This window comes from Balaenoptera musculus, chromosome 1 (assembly GCF_009873245.2).
Source record: "Balaenoptera musculus isolate JJ_BM4_2016_0621 chromosome 1, mBalMus1.pri.v3, whole genome shotgun sequence".
In the NCBI taxonomy this organism is placed as follows: Eukaryota; Metazoa; Chordata; class Mammalia; order Artiodactyla; family Balaenopteridae; genus Balaenoptera; species Balaenoptera musculus.
This window is the reverse complement of record NC_045785.1, coordinates 112,756,976-112,780,009: the sequence shown is the minus strand read 5'-3', so window position 1 is coordinate 112,780,009 and position 23,034 is coordinate 112,756,976. Positions and strand designations below refer to the sequence as shown.

The window sequence follows — 23,034 nt, the reverse complement described above, 5'->3', positions numbered from 1 at the left end:
CTCTTTAGAATCTAGCATGCTCCCCCCCAACCCCTGCTCAATAACTGAGTTCTTTTCTCTACAGTTTGGAGCTCTCTCTCCAGGATTTAAGCAGCTCTCTCTATGGGGTCTAAGCCTCTGGTTTTTAAGTTCTGAGACACTCTATAGAGCCTAGGCCTCTGTCTATGGGATATGGTGCTCTGTCTATCTGGGCCCCTATCTAAATCAGGTGCTGGCTGATTTGGGCTTTTGGGTGAATTAGAAAAGCCACCCCTCTATGCAGACCCAGTCCTTAGGGTTCATCTCTTGGCAAGCAGTGCCTTTGTGCAAAAACAAAGGTGCCGCTTCATTCTGTGGGAGGTGGCCCTATGTGTCTCTCTATCTTAGTGAGGGAGCTTGGGCTGATCGCCTCTACTACTTCTTGGGTGGCTCCTTTGTGCCAGGCACAAACCACACACGTGTATGTGGCAGTTCTGAGTATAGGATATGTGCTTCCAGCTGTAATGCTTAGGCCTGTCAATAGGCCTCTATTCATGGGGTCTGGACTTCTCTAGGGTTTGGGTCTCTGTGTGTAAGAAAGATCTGGGCCACTGTCTACAGGCCTGGAACCGGATCTGAGACCTAGGCCTGTTTCTGTGGCATCTGGGTCATGGAAGGACCCAGGCCTCCATCAGTGGGGCCTAGGGCCTCTGTTTATAAGAGTGACTCAAATCTGTCCTGACTGTGACTCACAATAAGATGTATATTTTGCATTTGCAATACAGTACACACACACACACACACACAGACACACACGCATTCACATATAACTGAAATAATGTTTCATGAAGCAATACTTTCCCTTATTACAGAAGATGCACTCATATTTTTCTTCTATTCTATTCTTAAAAATTTATTAAATAAAGTACAAAGCTCGTTAAGACCCAGAAAATTGGTTCCTTGATTGTATCACCCTTAATCAGTTACAATCTATAGTTTGAAACACTCTAAGGCCTGGGCCCTGACCGACACCCCTCTGCAGAGTGACGGCCTCTGTGGAAGCTGGGGTTCTCTCCACGGGGCTGATCCTCTTTCTCTAGGGCCTCAGGCCTCTTTCTCCTCTCCTGCAGGCTCTGCCTACATTTCCCTCTGACCCTCAGGCTTGCCAGTATGCTGCTGGCTGCCATGTTCTCTCCAGGGGCACTGAGCTCAGGCCCTTGGGAGTTCTGTGAATGTGGTGCCTTACCCCACCCACCCCTCCCCCTGGGGCCAAGGAAGCAGGGAGCTGAACAGGTCAAGGGCAGAGGGAGTACTCAGGCTGCGTGGCCCAAGGCGGCTCCCGGGACATCGGGTGGCAACCACAGAGCCGAGCTGTGTTCAATAAATCATGGAGACTAGGGCCTGGGGGAGGGGGAGGCCAGGACGGAAGGGGGGCCATGGGTAAATAATTCATTAAACAAATAAACAAGGAGCCTGTGAGAGGGAGGATCAGGCACGTATGTGAGCGGGAGAGGCAGCCGCCACTTCCAGACATGAAATATTCACAGGTTCCGCACCTTGCCCAGGGCCCATGTGTGTGCCCCAGTGCAGGCAGCCTGTTGGCGTGGTCCTAACGTGGGACCCTGGGTGCCAACAAGGAGGGCAATGCCCGTGTCTTCTGACTTCCAAGTGTGATGTGTGTGTCAGCACGGCTACATGGTGCTCTGATGTCCATGAGTTGACATGGACCCACACACATGACTGACGGCAGGGAACACGGTGCACTGATGTGTGGTCCAGGACACAGGAAATTAGGATGCAGGGCTTGGTGGGTGGGGTTGAGGCGTCATAACCTCTGATTCTAGTCATGCCCTGATCCCTCAAATGAGTCCAGCAAGCTCAGAAGCCTGAAGTGGAGAGGCATCTCTGGGGTGTTACAATGGAGGTGCGTGTGCATACTCTGAACGTGCTTCTAGAGAAGCTGAGAGGGAAGCAGTTGGGCTTGGCAGTTAACAGGATGGGCTTCGGTTCAAATTCCATTTCCACCATTCACTGACTGTGCTAGTCACCTTACTTCTCTGAGACTGTTTCCTCATCTGTAAAATGGGGATAATGACACCCTTCCTTGAAGAGCTGGCTGTTATGAGGATTAAGATCCATGTCTGGGAAGCACTTAGCACAGAATTTAGGACCCACAAGGTGCTTGATTGATGGAGGCTTCATCATCATTATTATCCTGAGGTCTGCCCACCTAAACTAGCTTCAGATTCTCTTTTTCATTTGTTCCTCCCCATCTCCAAACTTCTCTTAATAGCTATCATAGTGGGAGAGGTGACCTTGGGCTTGGGGAGTAGGGATGGGATAGGAAAAGATTAGATAGAATGAGGGGGGAGGAGAAGTTACAGCCAAAAAGAAGCTCACATCCTTGACAGTGTGAAAGGAGGGGTCCTTGACCTTCTTCTCAGACCCCAGAGCCTCTCCTTAACCCCTAAAACTCTCCTTAGATCCACAGTCTCTTCTCTTTCCTGCCACCGAAATTTAGCTTTCTAGCAAGTGGCTGCAAGGCGACAGAAGGAATTGGGGTAGAGCCTCTGAGTAGCATCACAATCTCCTCACCCCACCCGTCCCCAGGCCAGTCCTCACTGCCAGAGCTCTAGCCCCTAACCTCTGCCTGTTGGTTGAGTGCTTCCCTGACAAAGATGGCTATGTCTGGGCAAAACCCAGAGAAGTGGCACCCCAGAGTGGGTGGGGAGAATCCAGGCTGGAGAGAGCTGCACAGGGCCAGGGTGGGGTACCTGGGGCCTCCCACTAGGCCCTAGCATTCCCCAGCCCTCTCGTGTCCCCTGGAAAGGATCCGCTCCCAGTGGGAGAGAGCCAGCAGACAGGCCTGAGCCGACCTGCTCCTCCACAGACAGAAGAGGAACAGGCTGGGGGAGGGGGCCTGAGATCTTGGTGGGGAGTGTTGGTTGTAACCCCCACGTCTCCTGTGAGGAGCCAGGGGCAGAGGGGGCCATGGCCTGGGCACACCCTAGGCCGTAGCCCAGCCCTTGTCTCCCTTGGCTAGCCTGCTGCTACTTGGGGTGTCAAGGGTCTGGGCCCCCAGGTGTGAAAATGGTGCCTGCCCACCTCTTTCCAAAGAGCCAACATCAGTTCTCCACTTCCCCTCCCATGGGCTGGGCAGGTTCAGGCTAATCTGCGCCAGAGCTTCACAGCAAACACTGATCTGTAATAAAACCACAATGTGTGTTCGGGAGAAGGGATTCCAGACACAGAAAATCCAGAGACACATACACACTCACACACGTACACACAGATGCAAAACATACAGCTCTGGGAGGGCAGACACCAGCAGTACTGAAAACACAGCTAAACATGGACCCATACACTGAGTCAAACACACAAGCATGGTTAGTTCTACACCACTCCTCCATGCCATAAACTTTGTCCTTCAAAACCCAAGTCTTGGGCTTCCCTGGTGGCGCAGTGGTTGAGAATCTGCCTGCTAATGCAGGGGACACGGGTTCGAGCCCTGGTCTGGGAAGATCCCACATGCCGCGGAGCAACTAGGCCCGTGAGCCACAACTACTGAGCCTGCGCGTCTGGAGCCTGTGCTCCGCAACAAGAGAGGCCGCGACAGTGAGAGGCTTGCGCACCGCGATGAAGAGTGGCCCCCGCTCACCGCAACTAGAGAAAGCCCTCGCACAGAAACGAAGACCCAACACAGCCAAAAATAAATAAATGAATAAATAAAAATAATTAAAAAAAAAAAAAAAGAAGAAAAGGAATTTAAAAAAAAAAAAAAAACCCAAGTCTTCTCTGACAGTCCATCTTCCCTGTGCTCCCATAGCACTTTCTGCACAGTTCCATAACTGCATTTGCACTTGGTATCGTAATTATTTGCTGGCCAGTTTGTCTTCTAGAGTAATCTGAAGATTCCTTAAGGGAAGAGAGCCTGTCTTATGCAAGTGTATATCCTCAGCATCTAGCATGCAGCCTGGTATTTAGTTAATAGGAATAGGTGAGGTGCTTAATAAATAATTGTTGAATTGATGAACAGAAGAATAAATGCATTCAGATAGTGAGACAACCATGCCTAGAATCCCTCAGAAGCACACAGAGCATAACCAGTGCATGCTACTCAGGCCTCCAGTCCCACCTTCTTGTCTCCTGGTCCCCTGACCCTACTGCCTCTTAGCTTCCTCAAAGTCCCTCCTTCTTTTTTGCTCAGTGCGAGACCATGAATTTGAGTACCACCTGAGGGCTGGCAGGCAAAGTAAGGGTTAATGACACCTCATTAGTGCTTAATTGGAGGAAGGAAGCTGCCCTGGCACCAGACAGGTGGGCAGGCCTACCCCTTGCTGGAAGCAGGCATCCCTAGTTCCAGCACCCTGTCGGGCATGTGGGTGATTTGGCCCTGGAGACCCTCATCTCAGCCCGGGGCACCTCCCCCCACCATTTGCTTTGCCAATTTAGTCTCTAGGCAGTACAGACCAGCCCTCCCCATCTGTCACCAAACATCCAGAGGGAGAGGCAGACTTCTTATCCTTTCTCCTTTAGCTAGGCTGTGCCCCTTCCCACCCCTGGAGAGACCGGAGGCTGGGAGGAGAGGTGGGGTAAGGAACTGGATAACTGAGCGGTAGATTAGAGAGCCGCTAAGGGATAGATTTGGGATACAGACAGGCAACAGAGCTGGGGATGTGGAGACGTCTGCCCAATTTGACCTTAAATGAAGAGAATGCAAATGAGATGCAGACGATATGCAGATGAAAGCGAGGAGCTCATAATTATCATTCCAGGTGGCATCAGCTCCATACCCAGGACCCCAACGCTGTTGCCAATACTCCCCTCCTAACCTTCCTGGGTTAAGTGGCACTGCCCATTACTTTGAGTGAGAAAAATGATCTCAAGAAAAATAAGAGCTTGGCTGGGCTAGGACTGCAGGACCTGGGAAACAGAGCTCCACCCTCGCCTCCCCGCCCCCATCCCAAGCACCACCCAAGCTGCCGTTGAAGCACAAGCAAAGACCACTCTCCAGGTTACGCTCGGACGCACCGTCGGTTGCTATGGGGACCCCCCTCCACGTCCAGGCCTGAACCAATGGGCATCACCACTGATGACCTCATGCCCCAGGCCCCGGCATTCTATTGGTTATTTGGAAGCCAGAGTGCCCTTCTCCAACTGCGTCACCACTGGGGATCCCCCGACGACCCCAGCTGGTGTGGCCGACTGAAAGAAGGACGCGCTGGGAGCTCACAATTTGCTGTATGAATGAATAAGGAAAGGAAGGAAGGGATTAATGAAAGGGAAGAAGAAAAGAGGGTGGGGTCACATAAAAAGACCCAAACTCCAGGATTCAGCCTCTAGGGAAAGACTTGCAACCCCAGAAAGTGGGGAGCAGGATCCAGGTCGGAGACTCGGGCTCTCAGGTTCTCGGGACAGCAAGATAGAGTGATGCAAAGATGAGGGGAGTTTTTGCATCATTCCGGAAAGACTAGGGCAGGCCCAGCAAATTGAGGGCCCCACCCTTGGCCATCTAGCGCCGCTGAGCTTTGGGGAGATCGGTGACGCCCCAAAACCTGCAGGTCTCCCAGCCTCCTGGAACCGCGCCCCGGAACACGCCTCGAGGACTTCTCATGGGTAGGGCCCAGAGCCTTCAGCTCGTCTAGGTCCCATGAGCGGACTTGGCCCTCGCTGGAGACGCGCCCCAGGACTGAAACAGTTGTCCGCACAGGGCCCAGGCTGTAAGGAAAATGAGTGTAGGGAGGGGCTGGCTTGAGGCCTGCAGCCGGCGGGCCTGAGTTTTCACCGCACCCCCCCCCCCCGCCCCCAGGCCAAGTGCGTGGCTGCCCAGGTGTCCACCCTTAACACCTGCAGGGAGCTTAGGCGGCCAGCAAGGGTGTGTGTCTGTGTCAAGTGCGCGCGTCTGCCTGAGAGTGAGGGCGTGTGTCTGAGTGCCGGGGAAAGCCGACTGGGCCCCGCGTCTCTTTCGCACATGCGTTATCAGCGGCGGATCCGCGCGCCGGCCACAGACTCGGGAGCGAGCGCGCCCGGCTTGGTCCGCGAAGAGAGGGTGTCTGGGGCCGCTGGGAGCAGGATGAGACCCGCACGGTCCTCAGTGCCAGGCTAACCAGTCATCCCCGGCCTGCGCCGCCTCTGCTTTCACCGGAGAGGGGCGGAGGTAGCAGTACAGTCGGTTTCCAAGGCGACATATAGACACCCTCCTGGATGACAGTAGAGACTAAACTCGAACTCGGGACCAGAAGACCGAACCCATAGCTCATGCTTCAGCTCAGACTTCACTCTCTCCACTCCAGCCCCTCGCCCCCGCTAAGGATCTTGTTTCGGGGTGAGGGCCCTGACACGCAGGCACACGTACCTACAGACATGGCATTTTATGAAAGTGGCCTTGAATGAGGGGGGGGGGGAGGGTCCACTCATGTATGCTCCGTCCGCGGTGCTTTCCTCCATCCCAGGCCTCAGCCAGAGCAATGGAACCAACCCAGAGGGACCGGGGTCCGACCCAGGTGTGCAAGGGGGTGGGGCAGCGGTTCGCAGTCTCCAGCACTTCGGTCTGGTCTGTCAGTCTCTGGACCCCCAGCACCCTCCACGGCGACCCCCCTCCCCGCGCATGTTCACACGCCGCCTCTAGCCGCCGCAGCCCCGCCGAGCTAATCAGCACAACATCCACCTATCGATCGTTGGCTGGGTGCCAGGCGGGCCGGCATTGTGCCAGTGCAGGCTGTGGGGCACCGGGACGGGTAGAGCATAGCTTCGGGGGAAGGGGCACCCCTTCCCTGGCTGCACCCAGGACACCGTTCAGAAAGAGGACCCCGGTTAGTCTTGGGGTGGATCATAGCCTTGCCACCTCTGCCTGCCTGAGGTGGAAGAGACAGAGTGAGGCTGAGAGCAAAGGGGGCCCTCCCTCCTCGGCCCCACCTCCTCCTCCTTATAAAAGCGGAGAACAAAGAGGCCGCTGGGGAAGGAGGCTTTGATCTGACCCCACCTTCCCAGTTCTAGGCCAGGCACCGCCCAGACTGCCCTTGGGGAGGGGGAGGGACGCCCAGCTCTCAGGGACCCAGGCATTCTGAAACCCAGGTGCTGTCTTTCTACTACCCCTTGCTTTTGCCCCAATGCCCTGCTTGGTGCTATCACAGCTTCCGCAGTGCCCCAAGTGGGTGGGCTATCAGGAGCACCTGTCCCCTCCCCAGCACAGGAAGCCAGCTAGGGAGATGGTAGAGGGTGCCAAGCTCCACAGCTGCTGCTGGCACCCACCCCACACTGCCCAGAGGGTGCCTACTGAGGCCTGGCATGGATGGTCTGGGCACAGCTGGCAGGGAGGTCAGGCCAAGCCAAGCTGAGAGCAGAGGCTGCAGGGAGTCCCCCCCCCCCCCAATGTCAGGGAAGGAGCCAGAGGGCAGTAGGTTGGGGAAAGCAACAAAAAGATGGGTGGTTTATTGAAGGCTTGGTCCAGACACTTATAAAAATACAAATTGGCATGAAATTCGACCTCATGGCAAGTCCGTCTTCACAGAAGACAAGTGGGTGACCCCCTGGGGAGGAAAGGTGCTGCCCCAGGGAAGAGGCCCACAGGGCACTGGGCACAGATGGCAAGCCTGGGCTTCTTGCTTGACCTGGTCCAGCAATCACCTGTCCCCAGGTCTTCGGCCTTGGCCCCCAGCAGGCTCAAGGATCCGATCCTATCAAATCCCAGTCTTCCTGGGGGATGGGATGAGAATATCAAAGCAGCTGACAGAGACCCTATGTTTGTCTTGCCTCTGTTCCAGGGTGCCCAGGGCTGTCTGCAGCTCCCCTGCAGCTCCTCTTCAGCCTGTGATGAGGAGGCCGGCACCTGGAAGGGTCACCCCAGACCCTCTGACCTCCCCCATCACTATTCCATCTTGTCTGTCTGGCTTGGCCCTCCCAGCTCAGGTAGGGGGCAGGGGCCCTCCTCCAGGGAGTCTTGGGAGGGCTCTGGTTCCTGGGGGTGTCAGGAAGGGTCCGCTTGGCTCAGAGAACTCTCAGGAGACGCAGAATTGGGAGCAGCAGCAGCAGCAAGAGACAGAGGGGGCTGGGAGTGGCCCCCCCTTGCCACCCTGACGTGCCACTCTCTCCAGGGCTCCCAACAGGATGGGCTGACTCAGGCTCTGTGGGGGGAGGGGGTAGCACTGATGGGTCCTCCTGCTTCAGCAGCCTCCTTCCTGCTCTCCCCATTACCCGTTCACTCCCACCCCTTTCTAAGGGGTCTCCCGAACTAGCCAATCCCTTCCCATAATCTACCACCTCATCACCTCTAAGCCCCAACTTCCAAGTCTCCTCCTAGTTGCCATTAGAGACCACCAGTTCGGCTAAGGCTTTGGACAGCCTTGCCCCTGGAGATGCCACTCCCTTTGTGTAAGGGAGGCTCCCACAGACTAAATGGGGGAGAAGAGGTTCCTCAGAGTTTGCTGCTCCCACATTCTTCCCACTCCTCCCCTCATTCCTGAGGGCCCCACACTAGCCAGAAGGGTTGCTCCCCTGCCCCAACCCACTCACTGTCCTCCTTGCAGCAGACAGACACCTGGAGCCTCAAGCACTGGCCAGGACTCTCCGGAGTTGGCACTGCTGGGTGGTGGGAAATTGGGAGGAAGAAGTTAGCACAGGCTAGTTTGCATGCCTCAGACTCCGTTTCAAACCCTCCCAGCTTCTTTTCTCTCCAGTTCCCTGGAAAGCTTTTCCTTATTTTGGGGCCACATCTAGGTGCCATCTGTGACCCTACTCATGTCCTCTTTCCTGGTTCCTCTTCCTTTCCTCTCCTCTCTATTGGTTCACTCTAGATGTCCTCGTACTCGGTCCTGGACTCAGGCCCCCTGCCCACTCCCCCCTCCTAGGCCTAGCCTTCCTTCCCAGTCCTCTCATTCCCCCACCCCTCAGGATCTCTGCCTTGACTGCTGGCAATGGCAGGTAGCCCCATTCCCCTCCCCACCTTCCCCAGGAGGCAGCCAGTGTGCCCATCTTCACTCACAGATGTAGTAGTAGGTCTCTCCAGGCAAGAATTCGAAGCCAAGGGAGAAGGGCGTGAAGCGTTGAATCTTCTCTGAGAATCGAACAGGGCCAAAGGGAGCGAAAGGCAGGGAGCACTCCCAGCGCTTGAAGGCACCCGGCCCCTTGGCCTGGCAGGCCTCATAGCCTGGCCAGTCCACCATGTATAATGCAAATGTCTCAGGGCCCTCAGGGGGCCCTGGACCCTCATAGTGTGGGCAGAAGATGTCTAGGTAATCCTTGAGGGCCAGCTCCACCACAGCGTCTCCTCGAAGCAGCCTGCAGGCATAAGGTAGGTGAGGGCGGAGGGGCTCATGGCACGGCACGCCTGGGGCACGAGGGTCAGAGATACCCCTTCCCAATGGTCCCCGCCAGCCAATCCCCCACCTACTGGAGAGGGAGCAGCTTAGGAAGGCCCGAGTTCCCCAGACTGACACCTCTTGAGAGACAGAGTGCAAGAAAAGGATGAGGTAACCGATTCACAGGTTCAGAGAGGTTAAGGGACTGCAGTGCCTATAACCACATGGCCCAAATGTGAGAAGGCCGCTCACCACACCCTAGCTTTTGGGTGGGAGCTGCCACCCACCTATCTAGCCCTAGTGCCCAAGACAGGGCCTGGTGTAGCACCTGTGCTTGATAAATGTTAGGTGGATGGCTGCTGTGAAGAAGCTGGGGCACAGAGGCAAGGGGTACAGATCTGGGCCCACAGAGCAGTCACAGACTAGAGATGGAGACTGGGAACAATATCCTCATTAACAGATGCATAAAGAGGAAGGCTTGCCTTTTAAGAGCTCAATTCAATGCGGAAAAGAATGCCATAGTAAAAAAAAAAAAAAAAAAAAAGAGAGAGTGGATGGTGGGAACCTCCCTTTTTTTTTTTTGTGGCCAGGACAATCAAGTGCCATACAAAGAGGGGAGCCCCCTCCACATATCTCCCAATCAATCTTTGGCCTCCTCAGGACGCCCTTCCACCTGTCTGGGGGAGCCAGTGCAGGTGGGAAAACCTGGGACATGCTGTTCCCCTCCAGCATCAAATAGAGCATGAACCACTTCCCCCCCCCGCATCCCCACCATACACAGAGTCCAACTTGACTTATGAAAGGCCCCCAACTGTCTCTCAATGGGTGGTCTCAAGACCACCTGCATCTGGAGTTCTGATTAGAAATGCACATTCCTGGGCTCAGCTCAGACTTACTGGAACACAAGCTGGGCCTTTGTACGTTTTGTTCCACAGCATCCCCCGTGCCTGGAAAAGTGTCTTGCACAAGGACAGCGCTCAATAAATATTTGTAGATTGAATGAATAAGCCAGAAACCTCAGGCTTAGGGGCTAGCAACCTGAATTTTTAACAAAACCTCCAAGTGATGCAGAGGCACTAGTCTAGAACAGAGTGAGGAATTCAGAGTTGGAGGACAACAACAGCTCTTATCACACAGCATTGGTATTGTAATGACCTGTCCCGAAGCTTGCTGGCCCAGGGGTTCTTTGGGCTCCCAGAGGGCAGAGCCTAGGTCTTATCTCTAACCCCCAGCACCCTAGCACAGATCCCGGCACAGAGTACACGCTTAATAAATGTTAGTGAGTGAACAAACGGAGTCACAGATTGTCTTAAGTGAAAATCAGAAAGAAAAACAGATGGAGAAAGCAGAGGGAGGCAGGGAGAATTGGGGAGGAGGATGGAAACAGGAAAAAATATCGACGTTCAAAGGCAGGCAGCTCAGGAGAGAGAAATAAATAATAGTTTGTATCTGTGTAGCCTGCACCTCTTTCACACACATGACCTCAGTTAGTCCGCCTGACTTCCCAGGGTACTAGGCATTATTAGCCCATTCTACAGATGAGATAACTGAGGTTAGGGAGGTCAAACGACTTGCCTAAAGGTGATTCAGCTAGAAGGGCAGGGCCGAGGCTGCACAGAAATAGGACTAATAATGACGAGATGAAAGCAGAGTTACAGAATGAGATCAGGAGAAAGAGTAGCACCAAAGGGAAGGCCAAGCGAGCAGGAGAGTAACCTTCTTTCACAAGAGTAAAGCCCCCCGGCCGCAAGTCCGCCCGCCCCAGCTCGGGCCGTTGGGAGGCTGGGGATCACCAAGAGAGAAGCGAGGGGGGCGGGGCTCGGAGTGCAGGCCGAGGTCTCTCGGCTGCCGGCTCCGAGACCCCACCGATTGCCTTCGGGGCTGGGGTCCCCCTCTCGCCCCCCAACGCGTGCGGGCAGGGGTTGGGGACCCCGGGCACGCCTCGCCCCTCCCTCCTCCCCCGCCGGCTCAAACAAAGGAGCCCCGGCGCGCGGCCGGGTCCAGGCGGCGCCGCGCACAGCGCGAGTGTCGGGCGCGCGCCCGGCCCGGGAGCGCGCAGGCCCGGCTCGGAGCCCGCAGGTTTCAGCCCTGCTACCTGGGGTTACTGGAGTTCCAGTAGACCTCGTGGCGGAGGCCACAGCCCCCTCGCAGAGGGGAGCTGAGGAGCGCGGCCCAGAGGACAGTCCGCAGCAGGGGCTGCAGCCGCATCGCCCCCGGGGTCTGGTCTGCTCTGGCCCGGGCGGGCCCGTCCCGTCCCGCTTCGCAGTCGCGCCGAGAAAGGTACAAAGTGCGGGAGGGGCGGGGGGGGGGGGGACTTGCGGGAAGGGGGGTGGGGTGCTGAGACTCACAGGCCACGCCCCTGGATAACTTTCCACCAATGTGGGCGCGTCTCCGCCTCTTCATTCAAAGCCAACTCTTGTTAACCTTCTGTGCGCTGTAGCGCGCGCGCCAGCTTAGGCAAGCTCTTGCTGAGGCTAGACCGCATTTCAAGGGGGCGGCGAGGAGGGACGTATTCCACTGTCTAGGAGTTGTTTTAGGGAGGTCGTGTCTTTCGTGTCTGTATTGGTACAGGGTAGAAAGCCTTATTAAATCTTTGGAAGATTTAATTTGGAAGATTCTGGGCCCACGCCTTTTGCCCAGAAAGAGGCAAGTGAGGCACGGGAGAGGATCCACGAAGTTGTCCAGCCATCTTAGGCAGCATTGCTCCTTTTTCTTTGCACATCTAGGGATATAGCGAGGGGAAGGGACAAATCGCCTCCTGGGACCACCCCCCCTACCCTCACCCCCCCTTTACAGAACCTCAGATGGCGAGCTCGATGCCCACCTTGGGGTTGGCCCCTGTCCCTTTCTGCCCCACACCTTCGTTCTGGGCGAACGAAGGCCATAGTCTCAAAGACGAAGTAATGAGGTGGTTGCGGCGCATACAAAGCACTTCTGTTCCCGAACCCTCAGGTGGGGTGGGGGAGGGGAGAGGCAGGTGCGCGCCCTTGGAATCGTGGGAGCCGCCGCCGCGCCCCGCCCCGGCTCCGGGGCTCTGAGAACGCCAGCCAGTTCCATTTTTCCCAGCCGCTGGTCAGAGGGTGGGGACAGCGAGTCCAACAGCTTGGCCGGTTTGTCGATGGTCGCCGCCAAGGGGCCGCGCAGCGTTGGGGGCGAGAACTTGGCTACTGGGGGTGGCAGAGGGCGTACAGCGCCCTTTGTGGTACTGGATTGTGCAGAAGGTCATCCCAGACTGGGCAGAAACAAGCCGCGAGCATCCCAGGGACACCCGCTGACCCAGCCTGGGGCTCTCGCCCTCCCTATCCTGTCTTCATCTGAGGCGCAGCGTCTCCTGGCGGCCAGATCTGGAATCGCGGCAGGGGAGACCCTCCTTCCCTAAGCAGACAAACTTCGAGGCGCACTCCCAAGACCTCACTTTTATTGCAGTTCTGCAGAGACAGGCTGTGCGCACCTCCCTCAGCTCCGTCCAGCTCCCAGACACTCCCCAACCCCCAGGTGCCACTGCGTGGGCGGATCCCCAGGGTGCTGCTCGACAGTAAGTGGAGGTGCCCAGTGTCGGTGTCTTAAGACTCCTGCTCCGTAGCGTCCAGGCCCCAGCTCCTTCAGTCACCGCGAGGGACTCCAGGGGTCGGGTCTGCCTGTTGAAGTCCTAAGTCCAGGTTGGAGGCAGCGGAGCCTCAGGAGAGGTCAGAGGTAGAGCGAGGACACTGCTGGGGGCGGCGGCGCAGGCCTGGGGTGCGGGAGGCCGAGAAAAAAGGTCAGAGGTCCCCCCAGACCACTCGCCCCACCAGCCCATCCTCAGCGCCCCTCCTCCCCTACCTGGAGGGTACCACTGGGGGCGGGATTCCAGCTCCAGGGCCAGGCAGGTCAGACGAAGGGCGCTGGCCCTGAGGGTCAGCAGGCAGTGGTTTTCTCGGGGGTGGGGGCTTGGTGGGCCCCTGAGACTGAGAGAGAGAAGGCAGGAGGCCAGCTTGGGAGGGGGTATCATGTTGCCCACCTCCCACACACTGGTGCTGGGGAACACCAGCTTGAGGGGCGGCACCAGAGGACACCTTAGTCTGCAAACAAACCTGTCACCATTAAAGATGCCACTGGGTTATGTGCCCTTAGGCACAGGGGGCATCTTACTACTAGCACCACTGGCAAGGCTACCAGCACCACAGCCCTGGGTGGGGGGAGAGGCTGTGCCCTTCTCTCCCCCCACTGTTACCTTCGGGTACCTCACCACCGGGTCAGCGGGCAGAGGGCGGTTGGGGGGATTGGGTCGGTCAGCCAGCTCAGCCTGAACAGAGAGAGGGGCAGTGACTATGAGAGCACAGCCAGGAGCAGTGGGCATGCAGTGGGTCTCCCGAGGGGTTCAGGTCAACATGCAAAGTCAGCCAGGGGGCAGGAGAGAACGGGGGCATGCGCATGGGGCTTGAGTGCATGCCAGTAGATGCCTTAGGGGAGAAAGGTGTGGGTCACCTGTGGTGTCCCTGGCAGACTGCAGTCCCACCACTGACCACCAGATGGTGGTAGAGACCAAGGCAGGAGGCTCACCCTTTGCTACTTCTGGGGAGTGTCTGAAGGCTGAGGGGCACCCTGGTCCCCTAGTGAAAAGCGCCACTGGCAGGGAACAGGGAGGAGAGTTGCAGTTGGGCACCAAGCCTCCCACCTGCCCTGGGCCAGGGCAGGGCCTGGCCCAGATTTACCTGGAGTCTCTTGGGCACAGGGTCAGGAGGCAGCGGCCTGGAGGGAGGGGCCGGGAAGCCAAGGGCACTAGCCTGCTGAAAGAGCAGGAAGAGCAGACAGGCAGAGTGGGGGTGGGGGGGGTGGGAGAGGGAGCAGAGAGATAGATGTGGGCAGAGAGGTGTTAGTGCTCAGGGATGGGCAGCCAGGGGCCCGGGGGCAGTGGGGGCTGTGCATGCGGTTATTCAATTTCATGCAGAGGGGGTGACAAGTGGTGGAGTGGGCGTGCAGACCACCTCCACACACACTCTTCTGTCATCAGATCCAGAGGGCTCAGGGCAGGGGCACTCACCAGCCCTTCTACACATGGTGACCAGGGCCTCATCAGGTCCTGGCACACTGAAGGCCACTCTGAGCACCACCCCCTCATGCCCTCCAGGGGGCATCACTGCTGGGAGCACAGGTAGACCCACCTTTCAAAGCCACCGGCTAGGCCAGCTCAAAGAGCACAGCTCTCCCTCCTCTAGGTGACTGCCCCTCCCCAGTCCAGGCTGGACTCTGCTTCTCAGCCTGCAGCCAGGGGACGGGAGGGGAGGGCTGGCCCTGACTCCTCTGACTGACTCTTGGGCAATGCAAGTCTTTCTCTGAGTCTAGAGCCTCCAATACCCACCCCCACCCCCCACCCCAGGGCCCAAGCTGGATGCCTGGCCAGGATGGGCCCTCTCTCCTCTGGCATGCAGACGTACCTTGGCACCTGGCATCAGCAGAGCCCTCTGCGGGGGTCCTGGACGTTCGGGGGGACCAGACTGGGCTGCCCTGAGCATGGAGAAAGGCAAGGAGAGAGAGGGCCCAGCCTCGGACCCTGTTCTCCACCCATTTGCAGCCTTTGAGTGGGGTTAACCCTTTGTGGCCCCTTGGAGCACGGTGCAGGCCAAATCAGAAGTGGGAAGGGGAAGCTGATCAGCCTGAGGGAGGGCCCCACTTACCCAGCACTGGGGTTCCTGGAGAGAAATGATCTTAGCACCCCAGCTTCCCCACTTGGGTCTACATGTGAGGTGAAGAGTTACGGGGCACATGTAGGGAAGGGAGATGTGTGTGGGGTGTGGTCTGGGGGGCTTGTGTTCAGAATCAGGTGTCAGGGGCTGCCCAGGGGCGGGGGTGGGGCTCCAGAGCTGTTGTCCTTAACAGAGCTGTGGAGAAAGCTGGTAGCAGGGAGGCTGGTACCTGTATTGGCAGCTGGGTCCCTTAAGCTGGCAGAGTCGCTGGCGCAGGCGGGCACGGTGCCAGTAGCTGGCACCAAGCAGCACCAGGACCAGCAACAACAGGAGGCTGAGGGGCAGCCCTGTGGTCAGGGAGCTGTTTGCTGTGGGTGAAGGCAGGTTTGAAGGTGGGCAGGGCTAAGAACTCTACATCCAGGAAGAGGTGGGGGGGGGGCAGGGAGTGAGGTCAGGTGATCAGAGAAGGTGAAGGGGTCAGGGGTCACAGAGAGTCAGGGAACCAGCAGCGAAGGGGTCAGAAAAAGAGGGGCAGTGAAGGATGCTCTCTCAGCTGCCCCTGTCCCCCACCTCATGCTACCTCTGATGTGGGTGGTGCAGTCTGGGGGCGCCCAACCCTCCTCACAGTGGCAGTGTCTGTTGCTGTCGCAGACCTAGGAGGTACAGGTTGAACAGTGAGGAGCTGTGCCCTCCGGGGCCGTGTTTCCCTGTCCCCAGCTTTTCAAGATCTCAGATGTCCACAACTGGAAGGCGTGCTGAACATGATAGTGTGGAGGGCGCCAGCGTTCTGGAGAGAGAGAGTCTTTATCTGGGCCAGAGAAAATTAGATTGAACTCACATTGTGAGTGCCTTCTATCTGCCAGGCACTGTGCTAGAAGCTTTCATACTCATCTCATGTGCCTCCAGGGGGTGGGTACTATTATTATGCCCGTTAGTTAGAGGAGGAAACTGAGCTCAGAGAGGTTAATAACCTGCCCTGGATCCAACAGTTAAGATGTGGTAAAGCACAGATTAGAACCCAGGTGTGTCTGTTTCCAAAGCCCACCATTCTTTTCCTTCCCAGAGGCTCCCTGCTCCCCTTTCATCTCCCCCCATGCCAACTCACCCCATGCCCATGGCATTTGCTTCGACATTCCTGTGTTCCCAGGATCTCCACCGGTTGGCATTGATGGTTGATGCACACCTGCCCGATGGTGAGAGGAGGGCAAAGATCACCTTCTCAAGAGCTTTACTGGCACTGGGAGGCCAACATAAACGAAGCCCACCCCGCTTTTACAGATGGGGAAACCAAGGCTCAGAGGATGATGGGACTCTGCTCCATCTGAAGTGAGAATCTGAACTCCCCTCAGAGTCTGCACCTTCTTCACCGGTGGCTAGTGAGGCCTGGGCGCTGCCTGCAGCAGTCCAGATATCCCTCCCCACCTGGTACTGCCCACCTAGGCTGCTCACCAGGCCGGGGCCACAGGCTGTGCCAGGCAGAGTCAGCAGGGGCTGGGCCACGTCGTTGCCCAGGTCCAGGTGTACCCAGCTGCAGTTCAATTTCAGCTGGGTCCCGTTGGCTTCCAGCATCTCCCAGTGAAGATCCCGGGCTGAGCCCAGCAGAGGCTGGGCCCTCCCTCCCTGGCACTGGAGCTGCCCACAAATGGCATCTCTGGGGTTAGGGAGGAGGTGTAGGGTAAGTGGGGCGGAGCCAAGACTCCCACAAACCCAGAGGAGGAGCCAGGTTCCCTCACTTACCTAGGGGCACAGGACACATAGCTGCCATCAGGCCTGCGCCCACAGCTCCCAAAGGCGTCCCCCCGAGTGTTGGCAGTAAGGAGGCAAAGTGGCGCGGCGGGCTGGGCCCCGGGCCCCCAGAGAGCCTGGCACTGCTGGGCATAGGAGGTACAGCGTCCTTGCATGCACACAGCCTGTCCACCAGCACACGGCTCACCGTCCCCCAGGCTGACATCAGGGGGGCACTGGGAGCTGTCTCCTGGGCAGAACTCGGGCAAGTCACAGTCACCTCTGGTAGAGCGGCACTGCCAGCCAGCCGGGCGCAGCTGTGGAGGGTGGGTAAGCATCAGTGTGGGTGCTGGGCAAGTCCAGCCAGGCCCTGGGAGTCAGAATGACCTTTTCCACACTGGCCCCTGGCAGGTGGGCTCTGGGTGGCCAGTCCAGTCTGTGCCCACCTGGCAGTTTTGACAACAGAGTCCATCGGACGCGCACTGTGCCCCTGGCCTCAGCTGGCAGGTGAAGTAATCACAGCAAGGATCAGTGCAGTCCTATGGGCGAGGGCACAGAGGGACCGAGCGTCAGAGCAGGCTGGGCCTGAGAGCCTGCCCTAACCCCCTCCCAGAGCCTGAACCCAAAAGGATGCACACAGCAAATGAAAGCCAGAGCCCAACAATCTATGTGCAGTCCCCGCAGACAGGGAGGTGGGGAGAGGGGTTCCTGAGGCTTGGAGATGGCTGATGAGCCAGGGTGAGGGCACAGAAGTGAGTGGGGCAAGGCTCTGGGTGAGGGGCTCACACCGGGGAAGCCACAGTCACACTGCTCGCCGGGCTCCACCAACATATTTCCGCAGACACTGGCCATGGAGGGCAGACCGGAGAGCCGTTCAAAGAGGCAGCTGCCCATTCCACCCAGGAGGGCTTTTTCCAGGGCCTGTCGGCTGCAGTTGCTGAAGTTCAGGCCTGGCAGGAAGCTGGCGATGGCAGCAAGGAAGGTTGGGGCTGCGGATGGCTCCCTGCCCCCTGCCCCCTGCCCTCTCCATCCTGCAGTTACTCACTCTGTCGAGGCCTCCATGATGCAGCTCTTGGCTGGGGCTGGACCTGGACAGGGGCAGCTGTTCCCAGGTGAGTCATGGCCCAGGCCTAGGCTGTGGCCCAACTCGTGGGCTATTGAGGAGGCAACTCCCAGGATGCTTGTGGAGTGGTCCTGTCATTGGGGAGGGGATACCCCAGGTCCAGCACCAGCCTGACTGCTCCTCTTCTCTCCTCATCTGACCTCTTGGGCACTGAGCAAGCACCGCCTCCCTCCTTAAGTGCTTCTAAAGTAGGAGGAGAGCCCAGGCCTGGGTGGCAGGAAACCTGGGTTCTAGCTCACCTCTGTTACCCCTCTCTAACTATATGGCCCTGGGAGAGCACCTTTGTTCTTTGGGCCTCAGCTACCTCCTCCTTCCCCAAGAAATGGGAAGAGCTCATAGGTGAAGACACTAATGAGCTGGCCACAGGTGAGGGTATCCTGACAGCAGAGGCCACGTCATGCACCCCCGCCCTCTATACCCTCAGCTTTGGGGTTGGTAACTTTGCTGGGGGTTTCAGTGAATACATGGTACCACACTGGGGAGGAGCTGAACGGGAATGGGGAGGAGACATGGAAATAGCTCACCATGTTCACACCTCCTGAGAATTCAGGAGAACAGATGGAGTTCTGAATGGCCATGCCCACCATGGGCCCAGAGAATGAAGTGGCACTGCGGGATTGAGAGGGCAAAGGTTAGGGCCCAAAGCCAAGGTGGCCAGAGCTTCAGGGCCTCAGGTAGGGAGTTGGGATGTGAAATTTGCCAGTCCGGGGCAGAGCTGGGCCCCGCTGGCTGAGCCTGGGGGGTCTTACGTCACCAGCTGGGCACTGTCGTGGGGCAACCGAGGCAGCAGGTCTGTCCGGCGCCAGCGGAGGAAGCTGTCTAGTGTGAGACCTGGGTGCTGGCTTATCTCTATCAGGTCACGCTGGGTCCAGGCCTCCAGGCCCACTAGCGCCACCCGGACATTCAGAGGCCTGAAGAACTGAAAGAGAACTGGGGCTCAGGAGAGGGGTTCCCGTGGTCGGGGGCCATAAGGATGCTGCTGGGTCCGATACTCACTGTGTCCAGGAGGAGGGCCACTTCCAGCGTGCGGTTCAGCAGGCTCTGGAAGTCCCGGTACCTCTGGACCTGTGGGTCAAGAGAGGTGACCGTGAAAGGCAGCAGGGCAGGCAGAGGTCAGGGAAGGACTTACGGGGGCCAGCAAGCTCACCTCGGAATGGTCAGCCACGATCACCAGCTCAACAATCTTGGTCTCTGTCACCACGTCCCGCCTCCACTGTGGACAAGAGGAAGGCGCATCAGGCACACCCACCGCTCACCGCCGGCAGCCGCGCAGGGCTGACCGGGCTGTGTCCACACCCGCTCTGTGTGGTCAAACAAGAGCGTGAAGAACCCATTTCACAGAGAACCACTGAGAACCTGAGAGGCTAGGGACCTGCCCAAGATAGACAAACAATAGGTTTAGAAGCTGGGAGTAGAGCCCTGCTTTTCTGGCTTCAAATTCAGTGCTTTTTCCAAATAAAAAATAATAATAATAGACAACACCATCAAATACTTAATGTATGCCAGGCAGAGTTCTAAGCATTTACACATATATATGTATGTATATAGATTTATTTAATCTTCACAGTAATCCTATAAGGTAAGTAGTTTTATTATCCCCAATGAATAAATGAGGAAATTGGCTTCTTAGTTCTTTATGATCAGTAACTATGTATTTGCTATATCCAAGTGAGAGCTCTCTGCATTTGGGTCATAAGACAGATGAGGAGTTTGAGTCAAGTACCTGCATCCAAATCCTGGATATACCATTTATTAGTTGAATGGCCTTGGCCAAGTCACTTAACCTCTCTGAGACAGTTTTCTCACTAAAATAGAGCTACGGATAGCACCTACCTCCCAGGGTTGCTGGGATCAGTAAAGGAGATAATGTTCATAAAGTGCCTGGTACTGGGAAATTGCTCCATTAGCAGGAGCAGTTGTTACTGTGAACAAATAGCTCTGAGGGCCCGGGGGCCAGCCCTGGGGACAATAGAAGCCCAGCCCTCCTGCCATTCATCCTCACCCGGAGAAGGTGACGCTGTCCCAGGGGGTGCTCTGGTGGAGCCTGAGTGGGCACAGATGCAGGCCAGCTCAGGGCACAAGTGTGGCCTGGCAGGAGGAGGTCTTGGAGCCGGGAGATAACAGGGGGACCCCGAAGGTCCCCAGGCCCCAGCTCCAGGGAGTAGCTTCTCTCTGGGGACAGGATCACCAAGCCCCTATGCAAAGATGCAGGAAGTCAGAAAACTTTTCAGCTCCATGCTTCGTTTACGCTCACTCTCTCCACCTTCATGGAATCGACCCCTTGTACCTGAGCCCGGAGCAGGTGCAGACAGAGACCCAGGAGTCGGCATGGCCCTGCACTCTTCCCTGGTAGCAGCAGTTCTCCTACAGCAGAGAAACATGAGTGCCAACGTGAAGGCCAGGCCAAGGTTTGAGCCCAGGAGGCTAGCCTGTGGGTGAGGATAGGCAGTGTCCTCCCATTCTCCAGGGATGGCACCTTCCAGTCGCCCCTTTCCTTCTTCCCTCGGGCCAGAAACAGGGCACGAGATGACCTGACTCACCAGAGTGTGTCCCTCACTGACCACCCGGGTGCCATCAGGCTGGTACCACACCAGGGTTGGGCGGCCTGAGACTAGCTCCCTGTGGAATGAAGAAGAAGGAGGGCAGTGCTCCCAGAGTGGTGCAGGGACAGCCTGAGACCTGGAGGTGGTAGAGGGGTGGCTGGGGGCTGGGCAATCCCCGCAAGCTTCCTGCTTCCCCTGGAGACAGCAGAGTATGGTGGTTGGGCCACAAACTCTGTCAGGCTATCTGGGTTTCAATCCAGTTTTCACCACCCACTAGCTGTGTGACCTTGGGAGAGTTATTTAACCTCTCTGTGCCTTGACTTCTTCATATATGAGGCCAATAATAATACATAATAGTATCTACCTTATAGAGTTGTTACGAGGATTTAATGAGTTCAAGCTCTTAGTACCTGGTACATCGTAGATGCTATATAAGTTGTTAGCCATGTTATTGTTAATGTTACCACTATCATTATTACCTATTCTGTAGCAGCTCCAGGATATGACTCTCACCATCCAATTCCAATTTGATCCGCAAAGCCTCAGGCAGACTGGTCTGTGGGCACCAGAGGGCATGTCACCTCCCTGGCCCTGTCTGAAACTCCTGTCTTCTCTAACCAGAAAACCTCAGGCCCTTAGGAGAGCACCAATGATTAGATCATTGGTGGGGGGATCCTGAGGGAGGGGCCAGGAAGCCCTGCCTGGCCTGGGGTATTGTTCTGGGGGGTTGTGTGGGGAGGTCAAGGAAGGTATCCGAGCCGCCCCTTCTCGGCTTCCTGCCCAGAGAGGAAGCATCATGGAGGACCCAGTGCAGGCCCCAGCCCTTCCTCTGACTCAGCTTTAGAATTGGGAGGGGAGGGTGTTTGGTGAGGCCCTGACCCTCTCCAAGTCTCCCCACTGAAAAAGCTGACAACATGAGACCAAGAAAGCAAGTCTGGCCTCAGAATTTCCCATTGGAGATGGAAGGGTTGGGTGGGGCTGAGGCAGACAGATGTGTGTGCAGAGGGGAGAGCGAGATAAGTGAAGCCAGGTGCTGGGGTGCGGAGCGAGAGGCAGCCAGACCTGGGATGGCCATGCTACGGTGAGGTCCATTCACCCACTCCTCAGCCAGTCTTTGCCTGGAGACACCTGATTATTCAGGGTGGTGGGTGGTGCGGGTGCATTTCTTTATTCGAGGGGAGAGAGAGGCTCACCTGAAGCACCTCTGCTAGGCTGAGCGTGAGGTTGTCCTGAAGGATCTGGGGCTCCGAAGACCCATTCAGGGCCCTCTCTGGCCTTGCCTGCTTCTCCTCAGTGCCACCTGCAGGGTTCCCAGGACACCCCAACAGAGTGCTGAGAGAATCAGCACCACGGCTGGGGGTGGCTGGCGCCCTCTGACCCACCTGGCTCCCAGCACATCAAGGCCCTTCTCTGCTTGAAGGACCCCTGCATTGCATGCTGGGACTTAAAGAATACTAGAGGGAGGGGGCGGGGGCTTCTCTCCAATTTTTCCCTTTCATCCCACCAACCCATCCACAAGTCCCCAAAGAAAGAAGTTCAGTTTGCCCAGTCTGTGCACCACCCCCCCCCCCGTCCCCCTCAGACCAATCCCAGGTTCTCACAGGGACCCTCCCCCTGTTCCCACCCCCACCCAACCACCTCCCCCCAGGAACGCCCCCTCTCAGGACTGGGCGAAGACTTGTGGCCCGGTGCCCACTCACCCTCCCTTTCCTCACATCAGAGATGCCGGGAACGCCCATTTCTGGGTGAGCATTGCAAACACCCCCCTCCCTAAATACCCCTCATGCCCAGTTAGGCACACCCGCTCCCCACAGCCTCCGCTTCCTCCCGGAGTCCGTCCCCCATCCCCACAATGGCCCTCTCTCCTCCGGACACTCCACCCCCGCCTGCCCTCTCGGCCCCCAGCCCAAGACAGCAGCGGGAAGTGAAAGTTCCAAGGAGGAGTTGGTGTCCCAGCCTCTTTCCTGGCCAATTCTCCCCACTCCTGGCTCCTCCCGGGCCCCCTCCCGTTCAGCCAGCTTTCTGGTGGCATCAGCACCAGGGTGAGGGGTGCCTGGCCGCTCAGGTCTGGGATGGGGGCCAGGAAGTATCCTCTTCGCCAAACCCTAGGAGACGTGCCTACTCGGCGCCCTGGCACCGGGTGGAACGGTCAGCTAGGCCCCAGAGGAGCGAAGACATCAGTCCTGGGGAGCAGAGACCCTCTACCGCGATCCTGAGGGGGCGCTGGGCCAGGCCCTGCGGTGCCTGGTCCCGGAGCCTGAAAGTGTCCGCGGGGACTGTGCAGAGGATGACAGAGTAGGGGGCGCCGGCATCCCTCCTCCTTCCCTCCCCACTCCATCGCCCAGTCTCTGGGCCCTCGGCCCAGGACAGCAGACCAGGGCGGGCTGCACTCTGGTTGGGGTCTCTCAGGGTCTCCGGCCGACCCCAGGACCCCAGTGCTTCCCGACTTCCCTGCGCGTCCTCCCAGTCCGCCCCCCGGCCCACTGCTGGCAGGGTACTCACCTATATCTGGGAGCGGCCGGGAGGGCAGAGGGCTGCCCGCCCCCAGGAGCCCCAGGGCCCAGAGCAGCGCCAGCCGCATGGCAGCAGCGCCTGGGGTCGGGCGAGGGCAGCAGGTGCTGGGCGGAGTGCCGAGGAGCCGCGGCTGCCGGGTCTGCTTCGCTCACCTAGCGGCTCGGCGCAGCCACCAGGCCCCGCCCCGCCCCCTCCCACCCGGCCCAGAGCCA

General features: G+C 57.7%; 2 protein-coding genes across 13 annotated transcripts; both read right to left on the bottom strand.

Annotated features, from left to right (window-relative positions):
* Window positions 1-7,363: 7,363 nt before the first annotated feature.
* On the bottom strand, window positions 7,364-11,537 carry EFNA4 (ephrin A4). 2 transcript variants are annotated; one of them, XM_036864182.1, is made up of 4 exons: window positions 11,350-11,537; window positions 8,939-9,234; window positions 8,470-8,538; window positions 7,364-8,081 (listed from the first exon to the last, which is right to left on the bottom strand). In XM_036864182.1, the coding sequence occupies exons 1-4, from the start codon at window positions 11,460-11,462 to the stop codon at window positions 7,945-7,947; spliced, it is 615 nt and encodes a 204-aa protein (XP_036720077.1). In that variant the 5' UTR covers window positions 11,463-11,537; the 3' UTR covers window positions 7,364-7,944. The 2 variants fall into 2 exon arrangements, with proteins under 2 accessions (XP_036720077.1, XP_036720083.1); XM_036864188.1 differs by having other exon boundaries at window positions 7,368-8,081; window positions 8,470-8,535; window positions 11,350-11,525.
* Window positions 11,538-12,301: 764 nt separating this feature from the next.
* ADAM15 (ADAM metallopeptidase domain 15) lies at window positions 12,302-22,995 on the bottom strand. Of its 11 annotated transcripts, none has more exons than XM_036864113.1 (23): window positions 22,811-22,994; window positions 21,502-21,608; window positions 20,788-20,864; window positions 20,306-20,384; window positions 20,053-20,129; window positions 19,768-19,960; window positions 18,913-18,978; window positions 18,762-18,830; window positions 18,515-18,684; window positions 18,290-18,374; window positions 17,688-17,836; window positions 17,429-17,603; window positions 17,089-17,181; window positions 16,655-16,959; window positions 16,367-16,568; window positions 16,023-16,100; window positions 15,498-15,570; window positions 15,147-15,285; window positions 14,669-14,738; window positions 13,946-14,017; window positions 13,465-13,536; window positions 13,074-13,198; window positions 12,302-12,984 (listed from the first exon to the last, which is right to left on the bottom strand). In XM_036864113.1, exons 1-23 carry the CDS (start codon window positions 22,887-22,889, stop codon window positions 12,942-12,944), a joined length of 2,598 nt encoding a protein of 865 aa, XP_036720008.1. In that variant the 5' UTR covers window positions 22,890-22,994; the 3' UTR covers window positions 12,302-12,941. The 11 variants fall into 11 exon arrangements, 7 of the variants coding, with proteins under 7 accessions (XP_036720008.1, XP_036720027.1, XP_036720001.1 ...); XM_036864106.1 differs by having other exon boundaries at window positions 12,303-12,984; window positions 13,946-14,020; window positions 22,811-22,993; XM_036864132.1 differs by lacking the exon at window positions 13,465-13,536.
* Between the last annotated feature and the right edge of the window lie 39 nt (window positions 22,996-23,034).

Coding starts and splice junctions, on each gene's coding strand:
- EFNA4 (XM_036864182.1), bottom strand. CDS start 11,462: ATGCGGCTGCAGCCCCTGCTGCGGACTGTCCTCTGGGCCGCGCTCCTC. Junction 9,235..11,349: donor TGGAACTCCAGTAACCCCAG/GTAGCAGGGCTG, acceptor TTATGCCTGCAG/GCTGCTTCGAGGAGACGCTG. Junction 8,539..8,938: donor AGAGACCTACTACTACATCT/GTGAGTGAAGAT, acceptor CCCACCACCCAG/CAGTGCCAACTCCGGAGAGT.
- ADAM15 (XM_036864106.1), bottom strand. CDS start 22,889: ATGCGGCTGGCGCTGCTCTGGGCCCTGGGGCTCCTGGGGGCGGGCAGC. Junction 20,130..20,305: donor TCAGTGAGGGACACACTCTG/GTGAGTCAGGTC, acceptor TCTCTGCTGTAG/GAGAACTGCTGCTACCAGGG. Junction 18,831..18,912: donor TCGTGGCTGACCATTCCGAG/GTGAGCTTGCTG, acceptor CTTGACCCACAG/GTCCAGAGGTACCGGGACTT.